At 30.9% G+C, this 14,348-nt stretch overlaps 1 protein-coding gene across 3 annotated transcripts in view; it reads left to right on the forward strand.

The window, feature by feature from the left end:
- Positions 1-13,379, forward strand: part of LOC139487809 (small G protein signaling modulator 3 homolog) — a 38,359-nt gene extending 24,980 nt beyond the window's left edge. The window contains exons 16-20 of one of the 3 annotated variants that reach the window (XM_071272941.1): positions 2,630-2,700; positions 3,434-3,482; positions 3,870-3,955; positions 5,301-5,423; positions 6,584-8,266. In XM_071272941.1, coding sequence (XP_071129042.1) covers positions 2,630-2,700; positions 3,434-3,482; positions 3,870-3,955; positions 5,301-5,423; positions 6,584-6,716 — 462 coding nt within the window. In that variant the 3' untranslated portion in view covers positions 6,717-8,266. Of the gene's footprint in view, positions 1-2,629; positions 2,701-3,433; positions 3,483-3,869; positions 3,956-5,300; positions 5,424-6,583; positions 8,267-9,895 lie in introns of those variants that run through there. The other 2 variants (XM_071272938.1, XM_071272940.1) reach the window with 2 other exon arrangements.
- Positions 13,380-14,348: the final 969 nt, after the last annotated feature.

Below are 14,348 nucleotides of genomic sequence, written 5' to 3' on the forward strand. Positions count from 1 at the left end.
AAATTATCGACTTCCTGCTACAAATTAAAAAAACTAGCTGACTCAGTATTTTTTTATTCAGTTTGATAGATTAAATCTGTTTGGATTATCTTATGATAGGACAGTACAGTTCAGTATAATTCTGTTTAAAATATAATTCTGTCAGCGACCTTGAATTTGATAAGATTATAAACAATTAGTTTCCTTAAATACAATATACATTGTCCTTGATGTTCCTTGACCTTTTGGTTAAATACATGGCTGAACAGGTGAAAAATACATTTAACCAAGGTTAAATACCATTTAATGATTAAAGGCATGAACTGCAATTTTACATGCCTAGTTTTAACCTACAGTTATATACATGCTTAAGAAGATGTTAAATGACTGTTTTTGTCATGGTTAAGTATGTTTCTCCATATGATCATTGAATATTGTAGAGTACATTTGGTAATGATACATACATTATTAAGGCTTGAGAAATTGATTTTGTACACAGACCCTTAATATACATAAGAGATATAAGAAGATATGGTAAAAAAACATATGAGTGACAATGAGACAACTCTCCATCCATGTCACAATTTGTAAAAGTAAACCATTATAGTTACATTTATGTCTGCCCATAGGTAGCGTCCATTTCCCAACTCCTTACTAGTAAATATTAACTGGCTATTAAACAGTTTAAACCACGAAGAGAGCCACACAATACCAAAGTGAATATCAAACTCATAAGATGAAAATAAGATTAAATAAAGATATCTTATGTATAACTACTTGCGAGTGAAATTTAACTTATACAAAACATGTACTTGATAAAGCAGTACCAATATTAAGCATCCAAAGATTTTTTTTTCCATCTTTATTTTTGAGAGTCAAAGGCAATTGCAAGCTGAGAATAGTTACCTGCATGTTCATGCATACACATGTCAATTTCTACATGTCCTAGGTTGATAACATGCATTCTCAAACACATTTTTTTCACTGGGATATCTACATGAAAAGAGACCTAATTAAGATTACACCAATTCGATATAGGTGAAATTAATAAAGAGTCCTCAAAATTATAGATGACTGGACATACACTTTGGATATGATGTTACAAACCAGATGATGGGTATAAATGAATGAGACAGCAACCATACAAAACACAACTGAAACAGGGAAACAGTCATACATATCAGTTGTACATGTCAAGCTCAAATTTTTTTTGAGACTAGGTTATACTCAGTATGCAGTTTAAACAGAAGTTATTTTCAGATTTATGTATAAGTCATTCTGGTTAAAAGCTGATCTTTACATTAAAAGACATGAACAATTAAATATTGTATGTTTAAAAGAAGCCAACAGAATTCATTTATATGAGAATATAAATTGCATAAACCTATAATAAAATGGATATTAAATGGTTTTAATGTTGTTTTCACATTGGTATCAATTAACCTAGAATGTGGTATCACAAGGACTTTGAATGAACAAAATAAGGTTAATAAAAATAAGATGGTATAATATTTCTAATTAGTTAGGGGTTGGTTTGCCATAGAATGATTTTTCTGATAATTTCTGCAAACTATTTCTCCATAGGATAACTACCTCTGGTGGCCTTGATAATACATAAAAACACTTGTGATTTGTATGGGTACCTGGTAATTAAAAGTAGATATAGAAACAAACTACCTGTTTGATTATTTTATATTGATGTACTGATACTTGATCAATTTTATGGTACACAAGAATGCTTTAATAGATAGATTTCAAGTGCACATGTACTATTTTTTATATATTTTTAAACATGATAAATATTTATATAAAAGAATTGTAGTTTGGCCAACTTGTTTAACATTAAAGAAAATTTGGCAGCTCAAGAATGTTTATCTTGGTATTTGAACCTATAAATTGGACAGAGGTAACAGGAATGTTGCTTTAAATGGCCATCCATCTTACCCTAGCAAGCTGTTTTCAAACTGAGTTACATGTCATATGATGTATTCAAATGTCATTTAATTGAAATACAAAGGAAATTGGAAAGGTATCCTTAATTCTATCTGGATATAAACTGAATACATGAAGGTCTACATTCAGTCAGAAATTTTACTTGAAAATTGGTATTTTGTATCTTACATTTGAAGTGTTCATTATATCTAATGCTGATATTCCTACTAGCATACAGCATCGCAGAGTTTTGCTTGGGTAAAAATCATAAAATTGTGCAGGCCCATAGCCAGGTTGTAGGGATTATTAAGGGTCATGGTGCTCTGACTTAAATGGAGAAACTTTGATCTGGAACAAATGTTAAAAATAGTCGGTAAAAATATTTTTGGTTCAAAGTACTAAATCCTAATTACCTCCCCCTCCCCCCCCCTCTTTTAGGCTAAGGGTGTGTGATGTGTCAATGTAGGATTACATATCTTTGCAATCTGTGACTTTATAATTTGAACTTCTATAGCTTATTAAATTGTATGGGTTAAGCTTATTCCTTAATTCCAGGGAGATAGTTTGGCCCTGCACCTTAAGTTTGTAGTACATGTAGTAGTAGTAGTTAACATGTTGAAAGTTTTGCCATTTTAATTTTAACTTATGCATTACACTATCTATATATTTTATACAAACAAGATATAACTCTGTACTTTTATTTTGTTTCTATTTCCAGGCTGCAACAAGAGAGGTTGAGAAAGATTTCCAGTCAGTTTATTCAAGATTAGTGTTATGTAAAACATACAGGTAAATGGACTTTCTGAAAAAAATAATTATTGTTGCTCTTCTTGTATTTTCTTAAAAATTAAAACATTGGCATTTTTTAGTATTTTAGAGGAGATTTTTATTCTTTCTGAATTAGCTAACATAATTATATTAGATTGATTCTTGATTTTATTTTTTATGCCCCACCTACGATAGTAGAGGGGCATTATGTTTTCTGGTCTGTGCGTCCGTTCCTCCATCCGTCCGTTCGTTCGTTCGTTCGTTCGTCCGTCTGTCCCGCCTCAGGTTAAAGTTTTTGGTCGAGGTAGTTTTTGATGAAGTTGAAGTCCAATCGACTTCAAACTTGGTACACATGTTCCCTATGATATGATCTTTCTAATTTTAATGCCAAATTAGAGATTTTACCACAATTTCACGGTCCACTGAACATAGAAAATGATAGTGCGAGTGGGGCATTCGTGTACTGAGGACACATTCTTGTTTATACATATGTTTAGCATAAAGCGTTTACTGTTTTAGGTATTTCCCTATACTGCTGAAAAGAGTTACTCACAAAACTCAATTAGCATATTGAGCAAGTTAGATTTAGTAATAACAGTAATGCCTTATTCCTCAAAGACAATAAGAATTTATTTTATTGGGTAACAATTGATAACCTGAAACTAGTTATAAATGGAAATTCATAAGATATTTGGCACTTAATGAGTGATAAATCGGATGACATATTTGTATAACTAATGCTTTTACATTACAGATTGGATGCTGATGGAAAAGTCTTAACACCAGAAGAGATTTTGTACAGAGTAAGTATTTTACCCATTGGACTCGATTATTTAGGGAAACAGTTAACTTTCAGTAATTCTTTACCCCAAGAAACACACAATTTCTTATTTGAAAAATCTTTTAGAAGGCCTTTTTAAAGCTTAATATTTCAGATCTACACTGACTTCTAGATGAAGAACATCAACTTTTACCGTTTGATTTTTGTCAAGTTCAAGCACAAATAATTTCTAAAATTAAATATATGTGTCACACCTTTTTCATACAAAAGTTAAAATATACTTGATCATAGTCTAAGTGACCATAATACATTGAATACATGGACACAGATAAAAAAAAAGTTGTAGAATTGAAGTAAAGTTAGCGGTACAATTGAGACAGGACATATTTTGAACATTGTATGATTTCAGGCTGTTCAAGCAGTGAATGTATCCCATGATGCTTGTCATGCACAGATGGACGTCAAATTTAGGTCACTGGTTTGTTGTGGACTTAAGTAAGTAAAATGAAAATTAAGACCAGGAATATATTGGCCATGACATATGCATTTTGGTCAACTTTGAAAAACTTTTGCAGGAATTTGTTTTAATGAAATATAATTTGGAAGTTTAACTTAACAAACAAATTTTTATGCCCCACCTACGATAGAAGAAGGGCATTATGTTTTCTGGTCTGTGCGTCCGTTCGTTCATTTGTTCGTTCGTCCGTCCGTCCGTCTGTCCCGCTTCAGGTTAAAGTTTTTGGTCAAGGTAGTTTTTGATGAAGCTGAAGTCCAATCAACTTCAAACTTAGTATACATGTTCCTTATGATATGATCTTTCTAATTTTACAGCCAAATTAAACTTTTGACCCCAATTTCACGGTCCACTGAACATAGAAAATGAAAGTGTGAGTTTCAGGTTAAAGTTTTTGGTCAAGGTAGTTTCTGATGAAGCTGAAGCTGAAGTCCAATTAACTTGAAACTTAGTACACATGTTCCTTATGATATGATCTTTCTTATTTTACAGTCAAGTTAAATTGTTGACCCCAATTTCACGGTCCACTGAACATAGAACATGAAAGTGTGAGTTTCAGGTTAAAGTTTTTGGTCAAGGTAGTTTTTGATGAAGTTGAAGTCAAATCAACTTGAAACTTCGTACACATGTTCCCTATGGTGTGATCTTTCCAATTTAATGCCAAATTAGATTTTTTACCCATTTTCACGGTCCATTGAACATGTAAAATAATAGTGCGAGTGGGGCATCCGTGTACTTTGGACACATTCTTGTTTAAATTGTTATTTGGATGGAGAGTTGTCTCATTGGCACTCACACCACAACTTCCTATATCTAAATAGAGAGTTTTGATAATATTACATCAATTGTTAAAAGATCAATAATGTTAATGGGGCCAAACAGTCAAAAATTTAAAATATGTATTAAAACAATACCATAAGGGAGCTTATCTCAGACTGTTAAATGGATAATAGCACCTTATATTTAGTATCATAGTTTCATCTTCCATCCTTCTTGAAATGTTTTTTTTTGTTTGTTTAAATCTATAAATTTTAAAAAAAACAATTTTCATCCTAGATTTTAACCTCATTCATTTTACACATTATCCTTTAGAGATTACTGGTACTTTTAAACAGAAGATATTAAAATAAACTTGTAGATTCATTAATTTTCAGTTTATACATATTTTGGTGGAATAAGTGGGAATAAAGAACCACAATTTAAAACATTCTACAAAATACAAATTTCCCTTTCACTTGAACGCCTAATTTGTTAAAACCACAAAACCAAAAAAAAATATTAAAGGCATGCAATGAAAATCTTGCAATATTTCAAATATATTTGCAGTGAACAGGTCCTACACCTTTGGTTAGAAACCTTGTGTTCGTGTGTTGATATCGTTGAAAAGTGGTATCATCCTTGGTCATTTATGAGAAGTCCGGGATGGGTTCAGATCAAATGTGAATTAAGGTAAGTCTGGTTTCCTGTCGATTGAACTGGTTCCATGTTCCTGCATGGTTGTTAGATGTTGTAGTTGATGTTGTTTGCCTTTTTGGTTTTAGGTGCATGCAACAAAACAGAAAAAAAAATCTTTATTTTTTTTTTAACAGAAGTAAAACTATTTGCAGTTATTTGAAAAAAAAATATATCATGAAAAAAGTAAATGATTAATAAAGTTTTATATCTCAAATCATGTAATTTGATTTTCTTTGCTTTGTTTTGCAGTGTATTTTGATAAGTAGTTAATAAAAATGACATAAGTGAAGGCAGTTACGATGTAGAATTATCGTGACATAATTACTCTGTTGTAATGTTATTCTGACATCATTTTGGCTTCAGAAAGCATCACGAGGTAGTATCATGAGATATGATCACGTGCCATGTATCATACTGACACACTTCTGAATTATTATAACTGGAAGGCATATTTCTGGTGATCTTAATGAATTCAGCTGCTGTTGATCGTTAGTTTTTGTATTATTTTGATTTAACCATAATAATACCCTTCATTGGAAACTTTTGATGAAAGGCCAAATTAAATAACCAAATTCCTGAGATTTAAATGAAATGCCATGATCATTTGATAAGGCATTACTGCTCCTCAAGTTAACAAAACAAATAAGGTATGCAAACTGCATTACTAACTCAATATGCTTTTTCTTTCTAAAAGTCTTTTCAATAAAAAAAATTGTTTATTTAAGGTGATGGTTTTTAGCTTATATGCAGTGAAATATTTTGGGAAATATTCACTGTAAAACAGGATTGAACTTCATTCATGCTAAGTATTTCTTAACTTGAAAAAAAAAAGATAAATTCTGCAAATTTCTTATGAAAAATTACAATTTTACAAGGAGTAATTAGGGGAGGGGTGTGGTGGTATCCCCCCCCTCTTTGGGCAGTGTTAATATTAACCTAATACTATTAAAGTAGTTATTTCATATTTTGCCTTAGCACAAGAGTACAACATATCTAACAAAAGCAATTCACATTTAGTTTTTCTAGATTTCAGACCACTTGTTCTTTATTTTCTAAAAGACCAACTATGATATTGTATTTGACTGACTGCAAAAGATGTACTGTAAATTGAGTAGGACTTATAATATGAAGAGTATACATGGTTTGTATTGTAGGCTTCTGTCACAGTTTGCATTTAATTTATCAAGAAACTGGGAACTTGGAATAAAAAAGAAAGCCAAAAAAGATGTAACTGATTCAGTCCAGGATATCTTGATAAAGCATCATCTCTTCAGCTGGGAAATTTAATTGTTTAAAATGTACGACTTGACAAGTTGTACAATATGGAACAGTTTTCACTTTACTTGGCAATGTAGGATCTATAGTTGATCAACAAGACTCATTTCTGCCAGAAATACAGTTTTACACTGACATTTCTTATGTTGTATGAATAGGTTTCTGTAAAAGAACTAAAGAATAGAAAATAGCAGGTTCAATAAAACATTGATCCAGCTTCTGAAAAGTTAAACTTCATTTTTTTATCAGATGAACTTTGACAATAATTCTGTTGGCCTTAACACTAATAAAGTATATTTATAGTTTTTAATCATATGATGGCCCCCCTGAAGCCAAATCTACTTGACTTATAAAATTAAAAGTGCATTGTCTAATTATACCAGATTGATTTTGCTGCCAAATTACATTCACAGTATAATTTGTATGAAGATGTAATTGTTTTTCTGTTTTGTTTATCCTTTGTTTATGTTGTTATGTTATATATGTTGTATTTATTTTATTTCTTATGTTTTAAGACGTGCAAAAAGGTTATAGGTATTAATTTAGAAAAAACCTGATTGTTGTAATATGTGTATCCATCCACAGCCGCATGCCGTATATGCCGTATATGTGTTTATATTATTTTTTTCATAATTGTTATAGAATTTAAATGGTACTAAAGCTAATTATTACATATCTTTAAACATTTGTTGTATGAATCACATAGTAGTTTTTTTGCATGGAGATTGATTTCTTTTAAACATTTATTAAAGCCGTTTTGTAAGTTCCTGTATAACCTTCTTTATGAAATGTTTATATACATTTATTTGTATACTGAATTTCACTGTGAATAGATGTGTTATTGCATCAGAACCCATTTAATTAGAATAAGAAGTCATTTTAAATTTTAAGAACTGTTTGGTTAGAGCAAAAGGTTGTTCAGAAAAATTCACACATTGACATAAATTATATTTCATTACCAGTATTTAATTTAATTTTTATAAGTTGTCTGTCAATATGACTTCATTTATATCTTCTTTATAAATATTTATTTATATATATAAACTCCTGCTCAGTTGTTGTTGTGAGTAACATGTGTTTTTGTTACAGACTGTTGTCACAGTTACCATTCAGCCTCAGTTTGGAGAAAGAAATCCCACAATTCTCTACTCCACATGTCAAACAACTTAGATCAGGAGTTAGGGATATGCTAATAAAACATCATCTGTTCAGTTGGGATTTATAGAAACAGAATTTTAAGGGGGGAATGGACATAGTCATACAGCATTAATTGACATTATAAGGAAGTAGTTAAATGTAACGCTCTCTGTGACATGTATAATTCCAGTTGTCTTGGTTTTTTTATTTACCAAATTATTTTTACGCCAAAAACTGGTCTTTATTAAAGTTGTTTATCAAATTATTGAATTAAACACTTATTTTCAAGGAAGTAAGAGCTTACAGAAATTCATATTTTCACTGTTAACAAGATTATCTATTTTAGACCCCCCACCTCATGTGTAGAGGGCATATAGTATTACCCATACCCAACTTTTGTCATTCCAGTGATTTGAAATCAAAAAGTTGTCCAAAGGTGTTATTATACGACGGCAAAAAAAATTTGGGGGATGGTATAATGGTGTGATGTCATCGTCTGCGTCGTCCGAAGACACATTCTGAACAATAACTTTAGTTTAAGTGAAAAGATCTTAATGAAATAATTAAAACCACAAGAAGAAGGTTTGGATTCATTTTAGGGGTTATTGGACCAAAGTAAATTATGAATTAAGGGCCAAAAATCATCTGTTCCAGTTTTGTCTCAACAAAAACATAATAAAAGTTCTCAGTTTCGTCACATAAGCCATCCTACAAATCCTTGAATGTATAATTGCCAGTTTATGTCAATGGATTATGTAACTTTTCATATGAAATTAAAGAAATACTCATTGAACAGTTAAGTTTCAGGCAGGGGCATTCTTATTGTACCAACATATCTAGTTTCTACATTTATTTATTGTTGAATGAAATCCAGAAATCAATTTTGTCAGCATGCTGCTACACTTTGAGTATATTGTTCGTTTGAATGAAGAAAAAGAGTCTGTTTCTATGAATTTCAGGCAGCTTGTGTATTGAAATAACCTTGTTAATTTTTTTATTGTGTTTTATTCTCTTTTTTCGTGGGGATTATTTTACTTAGGGTTGTGACTTGTGAGGTTGTGTGTTATCTCCCTTATTCAACATGATGGATAACAATGTTTTTATGCATTTAGTCTAATTGTTATTGTTATGTTTGCAACTTTAGTTTAAAAAATATTTAGTATTATTAAAATATGCAAAATAAAAGAAATGAACATGCATTGAAAACTCAGAAATATTTGTGGAGTCCAGAACATTTGCATTTTTTTTAAATCACTACATATAAGGAAATGAGGGAGTAAAAGGATAAGAACATTTTGTGATGGCTTTAAGTGTTGTTTATTTGTTCTCTTTATATTGTATAATTGTATCATGCTTTGCATAATAATTGAGATCCAATCGGATTGAAATACAAATTATGTGTCCATGCTTTGCTTACAAGGATCTAACAACAATCTGTTCTGATGTTTATTACATCAACACATGAAATTTCTCCTTACAAATTTTTGGGGAATAAGACTAAAGGATTCTGAATGGTCTTTAAAACAGAAAGTAGAACAGAGCCAAGTCATTGTTTAAAAAAAATATTACATGAAATTTTTTTCCTCGGAAATTTTTGAAGGCTAACACCATATTTCCAAATGATCTTTAAAACAGAAAGTACCCGGTAAAACAGAGCCAAGTCCTTGTGAGCAAACAGAGAATGTGTTTCAATCATATCAGATCTACTACAGTACATTAATTTGTAGTACATAGGTACTTACTAAAGTTGGTGTAACTACATACCTACTTAATCATATTATTTTGTAAGAACTCAGTATATATCATGTAAATTGTACACTTCTACATAGAATATTATCAAAATAGTGCTTGGGATAACAGCTATTTCATATTAATTTGATCATAGTGAAATTATGAACAGGATTTTCTACAGGATTTGTAATTAGAATGATTCATTTATATTTGTAATAAATAACGTAGTTAAAGCCAAATTGTATTGACCAAATAGAAAAAACATTGTCCAAAATGAACATTAGCATGATATTGTAATATTTATCCTATTTTATATTTTCCAGGTTATTATCCCAGTTTTCCTTCAATCTATCAATGGACTGGGAAACCCCCAAACAAACAATTACAACTTTCAAACCTTTCAAGGATGGTGTAAAAGATATGTTAGTTAAACATCATTTGTTTAGTTGGGATTTATAGATTACTCAATAGAATACAAATCATCACATTATCCTAGTTGTCAAATTCATTAACACATTTTTCTTTTCTCTCTTTCATGAAAAATTTCATAGTTAGGTAGAAGTTGATTGTTAAAGACAAGTGAAAAGTAGCTAATCAGAAATATTGTTTGACTTGTTTGCCAAAATGTTGTAAACAGCAGCATCAATTTAAATTCACAATGAAATACTCCTATGTGAACTGTCTCTTCTGAATAATTGGTATTCAGTTTATTATTTAATGTATCTATATTCATCAGACTTTAAATTATACATTTTACATAAGATTACATGTACCTTTCTTGATCTAGAGCCTCTTAGTTTAAAAAATGCTGTCATATTTGTCATATAAGATGTTCTAAAAGTGTTACCAAAGTCACTTATTATTAGTATGCATGTTAATTTATTTCATCATTTATCTTTATAAAATCAGAACAGTGATCTGTGATAAAAGAGAGCTATTCCTTTGTCCCCCCTCCCCCTTAATTGTTACTCATCAAACATTCCATGGTATATAAACTGCTTCCCAAAACATTCCATTCATACATTTTTATCTCTTATTGTAGTATTAGTGATGCCAACACTGTTCATCTTCCATACAATAAAACATTGTCAATTATAAAATGTGGATTGACCCTGGTCATTTGATAATCATTGTTTTAATTTATTTTGGGGAAACAATTCTCGTTTGCTGAAGAAAATGAATTCATCAATGTAAAGATATTTTAATGATTTATCACAATTTGAAAATAGTTAAATCATTCTGACCTACATTTCATGGTTAAGTGGTTATAGTCAAAAATGAGTTGGGTCAATGAATTAAAACTCAAAGTGGTATTCAATGAAATTACAACCCTTATTATCCTCTGTAACCTATATTTACATGATTGTTTGGTCTTTATCTTACTGTAGGAACACATGGAGTTCTTAGGCAAAATTTTATCTTTATATGACATTTCCATAACTCGTCATCACCTAGTTTTTATACTTGAATGACTTTGGTTTATAAGTTCTTTTCAGATAAGATAATGTTTTGATGTATAAACTTTTTGGATTGTCAATAATATGTAAACATAGAAGGTATTTATTTAAGTCATTTGAGTGGTCAGTCATGTAGTACATGGGCTAAATCTTTGTGGTTTATTTTATACAATAATGCATTTATCTTTTCACTGTATTATAAATATTCACTGTATAGAAAGGTAAAGGATGCACAATTCACACACTAATTATAGCAGATTAACTTATTTATATACAATAGTAAATACACTTGTACTAACTAAGTACATTGATAGAAACTGAAAGCAAAACTGGAAAATGTCTTTTCTGGGAGCAAAATTTAAAAGGGTATGACAAAAAAGTTCTTTACTATATGGTTTTCTCATTACCCTCATAACATTTTTTAATTCAAGCCCTGGTTTAACTTCCTATATTTGACACATATAGTTTATAGCAAAGAAGAGACTTTCAAACTTTTTTGTTGTGATATTGTATAAATAAATAACTTGGCACTCAATCCTACTTCAAAACATGTATTATGATTGGCTTTTAATGTTATTATGTGGGACATAAATCTTTTCTTTTAAACTGGTACACTTAATATTATTTTGTGTTTATGAAATCATTAAATCTGTGATACATGTAAACATTTGAAAGTGATTTTTTTTTTCTTACTTATTTTGTTGTAATTTAAACTAGAGTAGTTGTAATTGAGATTAATGTGTCTAAAAGGCTTTTTCACAATTATTATGTGTCCTTATTATGTCTGTTTTTGGATAAGGGGGTGGTGTAAATTCAAATCTTACAGCTAAACTAAAAAGGGTGCTCTCTAGTTTTTGAGAGTAGGGAATGGGGATAAAATAATTCTTCCTGTTGAACTTTAAGGGTGCTCTAAGGGCTTTGTTTTTGATAGTCTTTGGAGTAGGGGGTGGGGATAGTATTACTCTTTCCACTGAATCGATAGGTGCTGTAATGACATTATTTTCCATTGTCTTTGGAGTAGAGGGAGGGGATAGTATTACTCTTTCCACTGAACCAACAGGTGTTCTAATGGCTTATTTTCCATTTTCTTTGGAGTAGGGGGTGGGGATAATATTACTCTTTCCACTGAACTGACAGGTGTTCTAATGGCTTATTTTCCATTTTCTTTGGAGTAGGGGGATAATATTACTCTTTCCACTGAACTAACAGGTGTTCTAATGGCTTATTTTCCATTTTCTTTGGAGTAGGGGGTGGGGATAATATTTCTCTTTCCACTGAACTGACAGGTACTCTAATGGCTAATTTTCCATTTTCTTTGGAGTAGGGGATGGGGATAATATTACTCTTTCCACTGAACTGACAGGTGTTGTAATGGCTTATTTTCCATTGTCTTTGGAGTAGGGGTGGAGATAGTATTACTCTTTCCACTGAACTAACAGGTGTTCTAATGGCTTATTTTCCATTTTCTTTGGAGTAGGGGGTGTGGATAATATTACTCTTTCCACTGAACTGACAGGTGCTCTAATGGCTTATTTTCCATTGTTTTTGGAGTAGGGGTGGGGATAGTATTACTCTTTCTACTGAACTGATAGGTGCTCTAATGGCTTATTTTCTATTGGCTTTTGAAGTACGGGATTGGGATACTATTACTCTTCACCCTGAACTGATCGGGTACTCTAAGGGCATTATTTGTCATCGTTTTCACTCCAAATTTATTGTTTTTCATTCCAAATTTTCATTTAGTTTAGATAATAAATTATTGAAATACTTGAGTAGCCAATATGTCACAAAACCATATAGTATGTTGTTATATATAAAAACTTAAAAGAAGAAAAAAAGTAATAATCAAACATGAATTTGGTTGATTTTTAAATACCAAAACCAAGTACTGGTTGATAATGTACCACATCAACAATTTGTATGAAATGTTCCTCTCTTATAAATGTATGTGGTTTCTAAATATCCTCAGCGTTTCTCACTTTATGTCAAAGCAATGGCATTTTATTAATTTATGTAAAAATGCACAGACTCCTTGTAAATGTATTGGCATTATAGGGTAAATAGTCCTTACATTTTTTTGTGCAATATAGTTATTATATTAACAGTACTACCTTATATATTCTGAGAAATCCTGCAACTAGTGCAATATTGCTGTAAAGTCGACATGAAATCCAGATAGTTGTTAAAAAAATGTTTCTTATTTTATTGATATTTATTGTAAAAAGCAAGAAATTTATGAAATGTTGTAAAAACTGTTATCATGATAACAACAGTATTACAGCCTATTAGATCTTTGTTGTAATCATGATCAGTGCAATCTCATTGTTATTAATAAATATATTTACATTTATTCTGAGTTAGATATTTATTATGCCCCTGTTAAAAACATGCGAGTAAAACCTGAATGTCTAATATGAATCACATCTTCAATAAGAAGACACAAGGAAAAAAACAAAACAAAGGTATGAGAACAAAAGCAACTAGAGGCTCTCAAAAGCCTGTGTCACTCACCTGATTTTACCTGGCTTTTGGAAATCCTACAAAATAAGATTAAAATCATAACAGAACCTTATAAATATTGAGGCCAAATTTGGTTTGATATTGGCCCCATCATTTAATCAAAAGAAGAAGACTTTTGAAAAGTTTACAGAAATTACCAATAAATTCATTGAAATTGTAGAATAAAATGACTTTATCAGGACAATAACTCCAACAATATTTATGGTCATGTTGACTTATAATTGTGTAGATCTTTTTGCAGTTTACAGATTATCTCAATCTATAAAGATACATGTATTTTAAAGGTCTTCATCAGCACCCCATAAGGAACATTTATGCCATGTTTGGTTTCATTCCATTCAGTGCTCCTCTAGCAGAAGCATTTGTATGTATTTCCTATAGGTTCTAATGTTAAACTAAGTCCCCTGCTAGTGACCATCTTGGATGATGTTTCGACTTCAAAGTAACAACACATGGTCAGCACCTGATTAGGAACATTCATACCCTGTTTGGTTTCACTGTATTAAAAGTGGTTCTCTAGAAGAAAAATCTGTTTGTATTGTCCATAGGGTTCTTTGTTAAACTTAGTTCCCCGCTTGAAGCCATCTTGGATGACTGTTTGACTACAACGTCACAACACTTGGTCAGCACCTCAATAGAAACATTCATGCCAGGTTATTTTCTTTCCATTCAGTGGTTCTCAAAAAGAAGACATTTGCATGTATTGTCCATGGGGTTCTATATATATATATGTTAAAATGCAAACCCCCGATGGCAGCCGTCTTGGATAGTGTCTCAGCTACAAAGTAACAGCACTTGG

This window comes from Mytilus edulis, chromosome 9 (genome assembly GCF_963676685.1).
Source record: "Mytilus edulis chromosome 9, xbMytEdul2.2, whole genome shotgun sequence".
Taxonomy (NCBI): domain Eukaryota; kingdom Metazoa; phylum Mollusca; class Bivalvia; order Mytilida; family Mytilidae; genus Mytilus; species Mytilus edulis.